Genomic DNA, 15023 nt, shown 5'->3' with positions numbered 1-15023 from the left:
AAAATTATATTAAAAAAAAAAAAGAAATCTATCCTGCAGTAAGTAGGTGGCTACACTTTATAAAAGACTCATTTCAGGGTTGGACAAAAAACATTTTTCCTAATGTCAGTCAGCCCATTTCAACATCCATATTCTCTTGCAGAAGCCTATGCTTGAAATGTTTCCAAAGACACTGTACAGTTGCAATATATGGAGGGCATCAATTCATGAACAACAAAGTTGTACTCATGCCTAATGCAATACCTTCCCTTACAACAGCTTGACAATGAGAAATGTCCAGTTCACATAAATCTTAAGGTACTCAACATGGAGCATCAAGGACCCTGTCACTTCCCAAATAAATGACAACATCTAGACAGTTGGCCAAAATTCTCTATATATTTTGTTGCATTAGCGCCATCGACAGATGAACCATAACAGAAACAACTGCTTCAATTCTTCAAAATTTGCACCTGAGGCTTCACCTTTGGGCATTTAAATTGTTGACTATTGGGACGCCACAAAAATGTGCCATTCAGGACTGGCAGCCCAGAAGGGGTATCAGTAGCAGGAGAAAAGCCATTTGGGTAAATGTCTGTATGTAAATAGGTTTGCAAAGTAAGAGGTAAATAGAAACCATGGAAAAACAAGAAAGCAAAATCAGCAGAGTAAACTTGCAAACGTGTTCGTGCACAGTGTTCACGCAGAAGGAAATATCTCACATCACTATTACCTAAGAGAGCTGGCATTCAACATTCATCCCCCAGATAGAGTCCACTGCTTATGTAAAATACTGTAATGGCCACATAAAGGGACAAGGCTTCCACCATGTGCAAATGTTTAACTGCACTATTGCACATGAGAATGTAAAGTGCATAAGTGAGAATGGAGGTCATTACGAAAGGTCAGTGTTCCATTGTCTGAAGGATGAGTATTGAGGCAGGGCCAGGGCAAGAGACAAGATGGCCAGGCCAGGGTACTACACTGAGCTAGTCACACGTGCACAGAGTTGGACAATCCACACCAGTCATTCTATTAATTTGTAGGGGAAAAAACATGGGCATTCAATGCCAAGCATTTGGTAAGTAGAGGACATAACTAGGCATCACTTGCCATGGTGGTGGGCAGGACAGTGATAGTGGAGTCACACCAATGATTTTTGGTGGGGATGATGTTGAGAAAGGCACGCTGTGCTGTCAGTATAAAGGGGGACAATGCTGAGCGAATTACACCGTATGCTATGTGTAAGAGAAAATGCTTGGCAAATCATGCAACATCAGTGTTTAGGAACAATGATAATCACATATCTTAAACTGTCTGCATAGTATGGGGAAATAGCTTAACTGGGGCACACTGTTATGATAGGTCAAGGAATGCAATGCTTTGGTGGCATTAAGGCATGCCATATAGTATGATGAGGAATGTAATAAATGGAGAAATGAATGCCAAGTTGTCAATAAAAGTAAAGCAATGTCATGGTGTTAGTACGTGCATGGAATACCATCGCTTGTTTGTAAAAGAATATAAAGCCATTGACATATAATGGAATACCATGCTATCAGTGAGTATGAAGGACAATGCTCAGCAGAACAATGTACATTAGAGGTTAGTCTGTGCGTTTAAAGGTGGGGCACAATATCACACTGTTTATGAAACAACTCTAGGGCAAGCTCAAAAAAGCTTACCCCAGGCACAGATAATAAGGCTTTAAGAAAACTCTTGATGGTGCAGGGTGGGTACCACTTTTCCCTTTCGGTTGTCTTAGGCCCAGCATAGGGCTGCAGGGTGGCTGAGCTGCGATACTTAAGGCACTAGCAATTTGAGACTAGAGCCAAGCAACAAGACCTACATTCCAATTGGCGAGCGAAGGCCCATTACTGCCTGTCTCCAGGAAGAGGGAAATTAGGCTAAACCCACCTTAATTAAAATCATTACACATTGGGCCAGGGGTCCCACAACGGATGCTCAGCTGCACCTCTTCTCAGGATGCAAGGTTTTCATATTTTGTTTAAAAGAACTCGAACCATCCCGCCTTCTCAGTCAGCATTGTACATTTAAATAAAGAAAAACACACAATTTCAACACAACGGACACAGGTGACCCTATGTGGCTGTACATCCAGCAGACCACAGAGTCCTGGGAGCTTCTGAAGACCACAGAGTAAGAATATGTTGCAATGTGCAATTAGCACATACAACAGAGTCCCACATTCGCCCACAAGGGGATGAACAAAAATATGTTCTGGTGGAGTGGCCTCCTGTGCAACCACTCCAGGTTTGCACTCCAAGAACTTTTTCAACCAGGCCAAATGGGAAATCGTAGGCAGGGGCGACAGGCACTGAAATCTGTTTTTTGGAGTGGGGTATACGGGGGAAACAATGCATTTTGTTTTCCAGACCACAGAAGTATCAGAGTTCCTGCCTTTCCCCCACACTTGTTAAAGTGTCACTCAGCAGCAGCACAGTTCTCACAAGCAGCATCGCCACAACCTCCTGTGCTCTCCACAACCACTGGAGGCACGGAATGCAAACATCCCTCAGGGCATGGAATGTTGTTAACCACCATGTGAGAGTCTGCGGGTGACTCCTCAGCAATGGTCTCAGGAGATTCCACATGGTTGGCAAGTGGAACAGGCACACTGAGATCCAGCACCTTCTTGTTCAAGTCATTGCGTTCAGTCTGCAGAGCTCTGCACAGCTTCTCCAGCCTTTGGATCTTCACTTGCAGTCCTTCCAACTCCTTATCCCGAAGCGTCTTCTGCAGAGAAACAAGAAGCAAACATCTGTGAGAAGGAATACTACACGCAGCTCATTAGTTGACCATAGCCCAACAATGGATGCAGTTGTTAGTGAAAGGCTATTTGGTTTCAACCTATTTGGTTTTACTTCTGCTGAACTAACATGTGCCTCCTTTCACAAATGTATTCCCTTGTATATATCACAAATCAGCAAACTGCAGGAAAAACAGATACATTAAATGCGAAGAGCTAAGAGGCATCTAAAAGACAATTGGTGGGACTCCCTACTTTGGAGGAATTCAGGCCTGCAACTAATGAAGGAAAATGCTACTTTACCAGTATGCATCTGTTCTCGGAATGTAGAGCTGTGGAATCACATGATATGCATAGATCGCCATCTGGTGTTGGGTCCGGACATTTTCACTTTTTTTTCTCAAAGAAGTCTTTCCAGTCACCAGGTAGTGGACTCCTCCTTTAAGTGATAGTGCACATGGGCATCAACTCCATTGTTAGATTGTTTTCCCACACAGGGTGAGAATGGAGTAAGTAGGAGTAGAATAGAGATGGAGTAGTTTCTGTCCTGTAACTCCAGTTCTGTAGTAGGGGTATCTCTGTTATAGTCATAATCTAGTGAATAGTCCCGCCCATGTGCGTGGACCCCGGCAATCAAAAATAATCTCTTAAGTTGTCAAAATAATGCAGAAACTGCAAAGACACTTAAGAGAGAATTTAAAGACAAATAATGCAGCCTATATCCACCGGCTACACTGTCCAGTACTTCAACTAGAAATTCCACCAAAAAAGACCACACACCACACAGCCTGCCAGTTTCTACCATAGAGAAACTTGCCTCCCCCAGTCAAAGACTCTGGAATGATAGCGAGGAAGGTAGGGACAGACAAGCCCCATAGGCTGCCATTATGTGGCTTAAATAGGATACTGTGCCTTTAAGAGAACTTTCCAGAACTTCTCCCAGTATCCCAGAATGCATAGCAGGTCCCTCTACTTTCAGTTCTTTTTGAAGGCGAAGCACGCCAGACCTGTCGCATTCTTTACATGATGAAATATCTCCACCGGGGAGGAGGGCGGGCGCTTATGACTATAACAGAGATACCCCTACTACAGAACTGGAGTTACAGGACAGAAACTACTCCTTCTGTAGTAGGGGATCTCTGTGTATAGTCATAATCTAGTGAATAGAATGGCAAGCCCATCCCCACACCAAGCGGCGGTGGAGAATAAACAAATAACGCCACTACTGTGCGAACAAATTCCGCAGCGAAGCCTGCCCAACCTGAGCGTCTGCCCTGGCGTCAGTATCCAGGCAGGAATGCTTAGCAAAGGTATGAACCGACTTCCAAGTGGCTGCCTTGCAGATTTCAGCAATCGGCACGTTACGGTGCAGAGCCGTCGTGGCAGCTTTGCCCCTGGTGGAATGAGCCTTAGGCTTACCTCCTAAGGTCTTATTAGCCTTTTGGTAACACAATTGTATGCAGGACACAACCCACCTAGAGATGGACTGCTTAGAGGTCGCAAGACCCGTCCTGACCGATCCATAATTGATGAACAACTGGTCAGACCTACGAATATCTTTGGTTTTATCCAGATAAAATTTCAACACCCTCCTAACATCCAGGGAATGGAGAGACCTCTCCGCTGGAGATGAAGGGTTCTGAAAAAACGTAGGCAAAGTTATAGTCTGGTTGACATGAAAATCAGAAATAACCTTGGGAAGAAATTTAGGGTGAGTACGCATAACAACCTTAGCAGCATGAAATACAGTACAAGGTTCATTACAACACAACGCCTGAATTTCACTCACCCTGCGGGCCGAAGTAATGGCCACGAGGAACGCCGCCTTCCAGGACAGGTGCTGCAACGAAGCCTTATGAATAGGTTCAAAAGGCTCCTTCATCAATCTGGACAGCACCACATTCAATTCCCATGAAGGCGAAGGAAGCCTGACAGGAGGGAATACTTTCTTCAATCCTTCCAGAAAATCTTTGATCACAGGGATCTGGAAAAAGGAAGTCTGTGAAGGGCATTTCCTGTAGGCAGTCAATGCAGCCAGATGAACCTTAATGGAATGCACATTAAGGCCAGACTGCGCCAAATGTAAAAGGTAAGGAAGGAGGACATCTTCCTTACAGGTCGTAGGATCATGATTCTTAGACTGGCACCAGATACAAAACCTCTTCCACTTGTAAGCATATGAAGTCCGAGCGGAAGGTCTCTTAGACTCCTTCAGTATGTCCATGCAATCATCGGGCAGATTCAGATGGCCATATTGCAATATCTCAGGAGCCATGCCGCCAAACTCAAAGACGAGAGGTTGGGGTGTAACATCCGTCCCCCGAACTTCGTGAGAAGGTCCGGCCTGCACGGCAACCGAATGTGAGGACGGAGAGACCGGTAAAGGAGGTCCGTGAACCACCACTGCCTGGGCCACTCCGGGGCGATGAGTATCATCCGAGCCCTGGACCGGGCCAGCTTGATGAGCACCGCCGGAATCAGGGGAATGGGAGGAAAGGCGTACAGAAAGCTGTTCGTCCAGTTGATCCATAATGCATTCCCCAGCGTCCCTTGCTGGAAGTACCTGGATGCGAAGTTTTTGCACTTGCTGTTTTCGGCGGTGGCGAACAAATCTACATCTGGAGTTACCCACCTTGCGAAGACTTCTCCTAGTACTTCGTCGTTTATGACCCATTCGTGGTTTTCCTGAACCAGTCTGCTCAGTGCGTCTGCCTGAACATTCTGCACACCTGGTAGATGGGTGGCCGTTATCGTCAGTCCTCTGGATAGGAGCCAGTGCCAGATCGTCTGCGCCTCCTGTGACAGAGTGCGTGATCTCGAGCCTCCCTGCTTGTTGAGGTAATACATCGTGGTGGTATTGTCCGTCTGTACAAGCAGAGAGTTGGTCTGGAAGGACGGAAGAAAGGCCTTCAGAGCCAAGTGAACAGCCCTGAGTTCCAGGAAATTGATGTGATACGTGGCCTCCATCGGCGACCACGTTCCTTGAATCTGTAGAGTCCCGGAGTGCGCTCCCCAACCCAGGAGAGAAGCATCCGTCACGACAGTCTGCGTGGGAATGTCCTTGTGAAAGGGAACCCCTCTGAGGAGATTCTCCGCCGAACACCACCACTTCAGAGACTGAAGAGCATGCAGCGACAGTCGAATCTTGTCGTCCCTAGATCCTTTCCTCTGATCCCACTGGTCCTCCAAGCACTCCTGCAGCGGTCTCATGTGCAGCCGTGCGTGTGGCGTCAGGAAGATACAAGAGGCCATCGATCCCAGTAGAGAAGACACCGTCCTCACTGTTGTAGATGGAGTTGTCATAAGAGCCTAAGCCTTCCGAAGGAGTGATAATCGTCGCTCTTCCGAAGGAGACACGCTTGCTGACAGCGTATGGAGGCATTGGACCGGAGTCGGAACAGACTTGGCCATGTTGATGTGCAGCCCCAGCTTGTTCAGGAGAACGCACGTCTTCTGGAAGTGTGCTCGCGCTTCCGAGAAGGAGGATGCCTTGATCAACCAATCGTCCAAGTACGGGTAGACTAACACCTTGTTCTTCCTCAGGTGTGCTGCTACCACCGCCATGCACTTCGAGAATGTTCTCGGCGCAGACTTCAGTCCGAATGGGAGTACTGTGTATTGATAGTGATTGGTGCCGACTTGGAACCGCAGGAACTTCCTGTGTTTGTGTGCAATGGGCACATGGAAGTAAGCATCCTGTAGGTCTATAGCGCATAGCCAGTCTCCCTGTTGCAACTGAGGGTAAATCTGATGCAACGACAGCATGAAAAACTTTTCCCTGCGAATCCATTTGTTTGCCTGCAGTCCAGAATGGGCCTGAACTCGTTACTGTCCTTCTTGCGAACCAGAAAGAACCTGGAGTACAGTCCTCTTCCTCTCTGAGACAGAGGTACGTCTTCTATCGCCCTTTTCCTCAACAGGATATCTGCTTCCGCCTGAAGCTCGCGCAGCTGAAACTGCGAGCTGACCGGGGGAATTGCTGGAGGAGGGCTGGTGAACCGAAGACTGTATCCATTGCAAACAATATTCAGCACCCACTTGTCCTGAGTAATTTTTCTCCACTCTGCCAGAAAAAATTGAATGCTTCCCCCTACCGGAGTGGGTAACAGATCCGGGGGGGGGGGGGGAAGTAGGTTCCTAGGGCCTAGACCCAGCCTGGCCCTTGGGCGCTGGGGCCGACTGCTGGCCTCCTCTGCCCTTCTGGAACGGCTTACGGAACTGGTGTTGCTGTTGCGATTGCCCCGAAGCCTGGCCCCTTCCTCGGCCTTGCCCGCCGAACCGCCGTTGGAAAGGGCGGTACGTCTTCTTGGTCTCTTTAGGCTTCTCCAGGCCCACAGCCGTTAGCGTCTCGGCCTCCGCCTTCATGCGGGCCATCTCATCGTCCGCATGCTTCCCGAAGAGGGTCTCACCGGAGAATGGTAGGTTGGCCACCCTCTGCTGTGCGTCCGGTTTCAGGGACGTAAGCCGGAGCCATGCGTGGCGTCGTTGGTTGATTCCGTGGCAAAATCCGTGAGCAGCCAACAGGGAAGAGTCCGCTGCAGCGCTGATAATCTGGTTCGCCACCAGCATCCCCTCACTCAGCACTTCCATGAAGTCCTCACGCTTCTCCCGAGGTAAATGCTCTGCAAACCGCTCGAGGGAGTCCCAGAGGGCGCGGTCGTATTGGCCCAACAGCGCCGTGGCACTCGCAGCTTTCATGGAGGTAGCGGAAGTTCCACAGACTTTCCTCCCCGCCGAATCCATCCACCTGGACTCCTTATCCGGGGGAACCGTGGAGGACGGAGTGGTGGCATGCTGCTTGCGGGCCGCCGTCACAATGACAGAGTCAGGAGGGGGTTCCGTTCTCAGAAAGGCCGGATCCGAATCGGGAGCCCGGTACTTCTTCAGCAACCTTGATGGAGCCGCCCTCGTCACCGCAGGGGTGAGAAACAGGGCCATAGCCGGTTCCTCCAGGCCCGGCACCAGAGGCAGGAGAGGACGAGACAGGTGTTTTTGATGTAAAGTCTCAAAAATGACTGACGTTTTTGGAGTAGGCACAGTCAGGGATATGCCCAACTTCGCAGCGCCTCTTAAAAGGACGTCATGGAACGCCACCAGGTCATCTATCTGGGACACTCTCGTGTCCGGTGACCCCGATAGGGTAGGAGAATAGTCCCTGGTCCCAGAGGACCTCGTGTGTGAGCGAGATTCGTGCCTCCTATGGCGGCGTCTCGACCTCGTGGATGATCTGCGTCGCTATCTCTCCCTTCTGCGAGAGCGAGACCTGCCCGCCCGTGGCCGCTCCGCCGGTTTTCGTGGCGGGGTCTTCCTTGGTTCCTCACGGGGTTTCGGTTTTGGGGTCCCCTTAGGAGGAATAGGCAAAGACGGCAGGGAAGTGGACCTCGGCGGAGGAACCTTCGGCTGCGGGGTGGGCCCAGGCGGAGGGACCGGAGGTGGTGGAGGGTCTCCTGAAGGAAGTGGAGGTTTGGGTGGAGGATCCTCCTTAGGAACAGGAGGAGGAGTCGGAGTCCGAGGCCGAGATGGTGTGTACACCTCTGAGTACACCGAGCCCGGTGACCCCTTAGGCGAAGGGGGCGGAGAGCCAGCCCCATCAGCAGGTGACCACTTCCTCTTGCGTCCTCCACTTGAAGCAGCGTGACTTCTGGGACTAGAATCCCTCTTGCGCCGTTTTGGAGAGGCTGAACGACTCCTAGACGTCGACCGCTTTCTGCTCAACGCAGAGCGTCGCTTTTCTGGCGTCGAACGACGCTTCCTTGACTCCGGCGTCGATCGCCGCCTCTGCGACGTCGACCCTCTTTTCCTCTGCGTCGAACGCCGACCCCTCGACGTCGACCTCTTCTTCCTCGACGTCGTACGCCGGCTCCGGGACGTCGAGCGTTCCGTCTTCGACGACGAGCGTCGCCGTCTTCTTGATGCTCTCGACGTCGAGGAGCCCCTCGACGTCGACCGGTGCTTCGACAGCGATCGACGGTGTCGCCTCGACGGCGATCGACGGTGTCGCCTCGACGGCGAGCGTCGATGCCTGTCACTTCGCCTTCGGCGTCGGTAGGAAGACCTCGACGTCGACGAAGATGATGACGTCGACGGTGGCTTCGACGGCGACTTCTCCATGATCTTCGACGTCGAGCCGTCACGCCGTCTCGACCCGGAGCCCCGGGGAGAAGGGGAGCACACCGCCGTCATCCCTCTCGACGTCGTAGTCGATGCAATCGACGGAGACCGGGACCGTTTGCTGGACTTCCTGCCCCTGGGGAGCCCCCCAGAGGCCTCAGCAGAGACAGAGGGGACCTTCCCAGCCTGCCCAGACCCACCTGCAGCCTGCAGACGCCTCTCCTCAAGGCCAGAAAGCCTGATATTCAGTCTGCCCCTCAGAGTCCGAGCAGTAAACTGCTGGCAGATGACACAATCCTCAGGGACATGATCTTCAGGGAGGCAGACGATGCAGACATCATGGGGATCACTCTTGGCCTTCTTCCTCCCACATGCTGGGCACTTATCAAAAAGGCCAGGCATTTTAGAGCCCTAAAACGCCTAAAACAGCACAAAAAAGAGAAAGAGAACACCAAGAAAGCAAACTGAAACACTTTTAGAACTCAAAAGTGCCAAAATATCCAATAAACCCTTGAAACAAGGGAGAGCTCAATGCCAGGGTCCTGTAAGCAGGAGCCGGAAAAAAGAACTGAAAGTAGAGGGACCTGCTATGCATTCTGGGATACTGGGAGAAGTTCTGGAAAGTTCTCTTAAAGGCACAGTATCCTATTTAAGACACATAATGGCAGCCTATGGGGCTTGTCTGTCCCTACCTTCCTCTCTATCATTCCAGAGTCTTTGACTGGGGGAGGCAAGTTTCTCTATGGTAGAAACTGGCAGGCTGTGTGGTGTGTGGTGTTTTTTGGTGGAATTTCTAGTTGAAGTACTGGACAGTGTAGCCGGTGGATATAGGCTGCATTATTAGTCTTTAAATTCTCTCTTAAGTGTCTTTGCAGTTTCTGCATTATTTTGACAACTTAAGAGATTATTTTTGATTGCCGGGGTCCACGCACATGGGCGGGACTATTCACTAGATTAGGACTATACACAGAGATCCCCTACTACAGAAGTCCATGTGTAATTATCTAAGTAAGATAGTACTGGAACAGATGCAGGTAACCGGGGAGGTGGGTGGGCGCATGCGACTCTACAGCTCTATATGCCAAGAACAGATGCATACTGGCTAAGCAGCATTTTCTGTTCGAGGCATGTGAGCTGTAGATCACATGCTATGCATAGACTATAGAGCAGTTATCTCCCAAAGCAGTGGCTTACCTGTAGCTGTTGCAGTGGTTTGAAATAGTGTACATAAAACTGCCTGGCCTACATTAGCTTGTTGTCTGGCTAACACATCTACACAATAGTATTTTGTGAATGTGTGTGGTGTAGACCACGTTGCAGTTTTACAGATCTCATATATGGGAATATTTCCTAAGAAAGCCATAGAAGCACCCAGTTTGCGAGTGGAATGCGCTCTAAGGGGAATTGGTAAAGTTCTTTGCTTTTGCTTAACACATCTGAATACATTTAACTGGGATTGCCTTTATGTGGTGGAGCAAAAGCCACATAAAGTTGTTACGAAAAGATTTTGTTCTTGCTATGCAATACATCAATGCTCTTTTTACATCTAAAGTGTGTAGAGCACGTTCTGCCACAGAATGTGGTTGAGGAAGAACACAGGCAACTCTTCAGATTGGTTGATGTGGAAGGCAGAAACTACCTTAGGTAAAAAATTTGGATTAGTATGAAGAACCACTTTGTTTTGGTGTACTTGTAAAAATGGTTCTTCTATGGTTGGTGCCTGAAGCTCACTCGCTCTCCTGCGTGATGTGATAGCAATGAGGAAAGCTACTTTCCAAGTGAGAAAGGAATATGCTACTAGATATGCTTGTGTATTGGAGGGCCGAAGATGGTATTTTGACAGACTGACTGTAAATCCGAGGTTGTGCAATCAGCGTACTGTTGTTTGAGTGTGCTGTAGGCACTTTTTGGGCGTGCTGGCTTTGATAAACCAGTCGTCTAATATGAGAAGACGTGAAAATGTTTTCCTTGCAGATGTGCAGCGACTACTGTCAGGCATTTGGTAAATACTCTGGGAGCAGTAGGTACTCCAAATGGAAGTACCTTGAATTGAAAATGTTTCCCCGCTATTACAAACCTGAGGTATTTGAGATGCGCGGGATGTATTTGCAGAGTGGACATAAAGTCGCCTTGTTGTAACAGAGGAAGTACCTGTTGGAGAGTGACCATATGGAAGTGATCTGATTGAATGCAGAGGTTTAATTCTCTGAGGTCTAATACAGGTCTCAGAGAAAGCGTCCTTTTTGTGAATTAGAAAATAAAGAGAGTACACCCCTGTCCCCTGATATTGTAGTGGGGTGGGTTCGATACTCCTTTTTCCAGAAGAGGTTGTACCTCTTGTTTGAGTATGTGTAAATGTTCTGTAGATAGTTTGTGTCGGAATGTTTGGAGGGTTACCGTATTTTCCGGCGTATAAGACGACCCGGCGTATAAGACGACCCGGCGTATAAGACGACCCCCTACTTTGCTTGATAAAATTTAGGTTTCGTGCTATACTCGCCGTATAAGACTACCCCCACTTCCAGCGCAGTCCAACGCAGTCCTGCATAGCCATTCCGAGAATGTATTTTGAACTTACCGTATTAGTGATTCTAATCCTCCTCCCTGTGGGTGAGCAGTAAGGCTTTAATCAGTGGACAGTGTTAAGCGTTTATTGTACAAACTCAAAGACTGAACTCAAACAAATTGGTTGTATAAACAATATTGCTTTACTCGCAATATTTTTATTTAGAACCATATGAAAAACTGTCACTTGTGAACATACCTGTTTGTCATCAAACATGTACGGTACGGTAAACATAAATTAGTGCATGAAACAGTGCAAGTGGATTAAACTTTCCATAACTTTTCATAAGTCCAAGCGATTTCTACAGGATTTACAACGTTCCCTTTAAAAGCCTTCAAAATCCTCCTCTTCGTCATCTGATCTCATAAGTAAATCAATGAGATCTTGTGGTACATCTGTAAGGCAGTCATCGTATGGATCTGGTACCATTTCCGTATCAGATGATGTGGTCTCTGCTTCGGCATCCTCTTCATCTTGCCACAAGTAGTCGTCCTCCATACCATCTAATGAATTTGATATGCCACACTTCTTGAAAGACTTTATGACAGTTTCTGCATCGATGTCGTTCCAGGCCTTTATGACAAAGTTGCACAAAACATCCAACTGTGGAGCACGCATGTTTCCTCCTTTTGTGAATGTTTTTTCACCGCTAACCATCCACTCATTCCACTGTTCTCGGATACGATCTTTAAATAGCTTGTTTAGGCACACATCCAGTGGCTGCACCAACGATGTCAATCCTCCAGGTATAACTGCAGCATCTGTTTTTTGTCTTGCCAGCCTTTGCTTGGTGCTTGGAGTTAAATGAGCCCTGAACATATCCCACACCAGTAGACTACGTCTTTGTAGAAGTCCACCTGGTCGCCTGCTCCATACATTATCAAGCCATAGCTTTACCCCTTCTTTATCCATCCATCCTTTCTCATTCACATGCACAAAACAACCAACAGGAAACTTGAGTTTCGGCATTGTTTTTCTTTTGAAAATAACCATTGGTCTCAGTTTTGCGCCATCAGCTGTGCATGCTAGTACCACTGTGAAACTGGACTTCTCATGTCCTGTTGTTTTTATTAAAATTGTCTTTTCACCTTTTTGATGGACAGTTTTGTTTGCAATCGTATCGAAATTCATTGGAGTTTCATCCATATTTCCGATACTACTTGGCGCATAGCCATGTTCATTGCGCAGCCTAATAACGTAGCGATGGAAGCTATGCATTTTGGCATCAAGATCCGCAGGTAATTTTTGGGCAATTTTTGTCTTTTGCCGCAATACCAGATTATGCCTTCCCAAGAATCTGGTACACCAGGATACAGTGGCCTTAAATCTGTTGCTGAGATCTGGGTTAGATTTGGCCCACTGAAGTGCAACCAATCGGATTTTATTTCGGGTCACTACATAACCGCTTTGGCGATGCTCGGTCACCATGTCTGCTACATGCTTTTCGAGTTCTGGCCAATGTGGGGTGCCTCTTCTTAATGCACACTTACCCCTTGGCATACTCCTTAATGCTTTCTCATTTGCTCTCCAGGCCCGAACCATCTTTTCTGTCACTCCATATTGTCTTGCAGCAGCACAGTTATTATGTTCCGTGGCAAAATCCACAACTTTAAGTTTGTAACTGGCTTCATATTTCCTTCTTCTTGCCACCGCTGGAGCCTTGCTGGGTTCTTGACTGCCAGCCATTTGCACTGGATGTACTGCTGGAGCCTTGCCGGGTTCTTCACTGTCTGCCATTTGCACTGGATGTACTGCTGGAGCCTTGCCGGGTTCTTGACTGTCAGCCATTTGCACTGGATGTACTGGTGCTGTACAGTATGAACAGGTGCAGAGACTGGTGCTGTACTGTCTTCACCACCACATGTACGGCAAATATCTGCTCACCAGACTGCCTTTCCTCTTCGCAACAACCAGCCAATCACGGCAAGTGCTCTACTGCCTTCGGGAACATTCTACAGTCCCCTTTCTATGCCCATGCCCATGTCATGGAGAGAGGAGCGCGTGCCAAACGTGCAACACAGCGGGGGCTGCCATTTTCGGCGCTGGCTGCCCGTTATATATTTCGGACGTCCTGCTGCCTCGTCTGCCTGGGGATGTGCAAGCGGTTGGAGGCGCGTGTGCAGCGGCAGTCGAGGTAAGACTCATGGCGCCATTTGCTCGCTTGTGAAGCGGTCTGACACCTTCGAGTGAAGTCCTCGCTATGAAAAAAAACGCTCGCTTTCGATACTTGCACAGTTCATGGCGCGGGGCCTGGGTGTGGACGTTGCCAGTGCCGGTGGCTGTATTTTTTAACATAAGGTGTGTTGTTTCTTGTTATTTCCTATTGTGAAGCGGTCTGACACCTTCGAGTGAAGTCCTCGCTAGGAAACAGCGCATGAAAACATACCATAAAATTTGGCACCCGGCGTATAAGACGACCCCCGACTTTCCAGAACATTTTACGGGGTTAAAAAGTCGTCTTATACGCCGGAAAATACGGTACTTGTAAGCTCCAGGCAGTAACCAGATTGGATAATTTGTAAAAACCCATTTGTCTGATGTGATTGAATATCAGACTGAGGAAAAATGAGAGGGATGTCCCCCGACAGGTGTTGGATGATCGGGGAAACAAGTCACTGCTTATTTGTGGCTTGGGAAGTACGGGGTGTATTACCTTTCTCTCTAACCTTTGCCATTGTTTCCACCAAAACCACCTCGAAAACAACCTATGGGTGATTATTGCCTCTATATGAGGTAGAGGACCCGTCAGTAGGGACAGACTTTGAGCCTCCCCTGTAGAAGGTTAGGAGAAATTATCCACAATTGGATGGTGTTTGTAGCGCTCCCATAGATTTGGGTACTTCAGTGTCCTTCATTTTTCTAATGAAGTGTCCACTGTTGGAATAACTAAATGCTCCTTATCAAAAGGTGAATTTAAAATGGATGTTTGAACCTCTGGTTTAAAACCGGATACCCTAAGCCACGCGTAGCATCGGAGAAGGATGCTGGTGTTAATAGCACTTGAAGTAGTGTCTGCTGCATTTAGAGCACACCTGATTGATGTATTAGAAATAAGTTTCCCTTTCTGAATGAGGTCATGAGCGTTGGATTCATCAGGCAGATATTGCATCAGTTGTTCTAGCTCATCATGTTATGTTATGTTAACACTTATAACGTGCACAGATACTCAAGAGTGTCCCGGCACGGAAGCTAACTGTCAATGCAAGGGAGCTGAGAAGACCTACGGATTAATTAAAGAGCAGAGGCTTTAGCTGCTTCTTAAATAGCTTGGGGTCTTGAGTATTCCGCAGTTCATAAGGAAATTAATTCCAGCCTTCATAATGAGCTGTCATATCTTGCCAAGAGTGCTTGTGTGTTAGCTATGCACCAATGATTGGCTGCTTGTGCTGCTACCCTCTTGCGTGAGGCATCTACTAATTTAGATTCCTTATCGAGAGGCAGAGCATCTCCTGTTGACTGAGAATTTGCTTGTTTCCGAGTATTCTTTAGCACCAACTAATCTAGTGGAACCAGACCTCTAATAAAAATTGGGTCTGTAAGAGCCACAATGTATTTTTTGTCCACTCTAGGTGTGAGTATCCTAGCTCGCACTGGATC

The 15023-nt window shown here is 48.1% G+C and overlaps 1 protein-coding gene across 3 annotated transcripts in view; it reads right to left on the bottom strand.

Moving 5' to 3' along the window:
* Positions 1-359: 359 nt before the first annotated feature.
* Positions 360-15023, bottom strand: part of TXLNA (taxilin alpha) — a 174214-nt gene continuing 159550 nt past the window's right edge. For all 3 annotated transcript variants that reach the window (XM_086955664.1, XM_086955665.1, XM_086955667.1), the window contains exon 11: positions 360-2736. In XM_086955664.1, the coding sequence (XP_086811790.1) occupies positions 2425-2736 (312 nt within the window). In that variant the 3' untranslated portion in view covers positions 360-2424. The remainder of the gene's footprint in view (positions 2737-15023) is intronic.

This window comes from Lissotriton vulgaris, chromosome 2_1 (assembly GCF_964263255.1).
Source record: "Lissotriton vulgaris chromosome 2_1, aLisVul1.2, whole genome shotgun sequence".
NCBI classification, from domain to species: domain Eukaryota; kingdom Metazoa; phylum Chordata; class Amphibia; order Caudata; family Salamandridae; genus Lissotriton; species Lissotriton vulgaris.
Note: the sequence above shows the minus strand (reverse complement) of the source record. Positions and strands in the feature narration are given on the sequence as shown.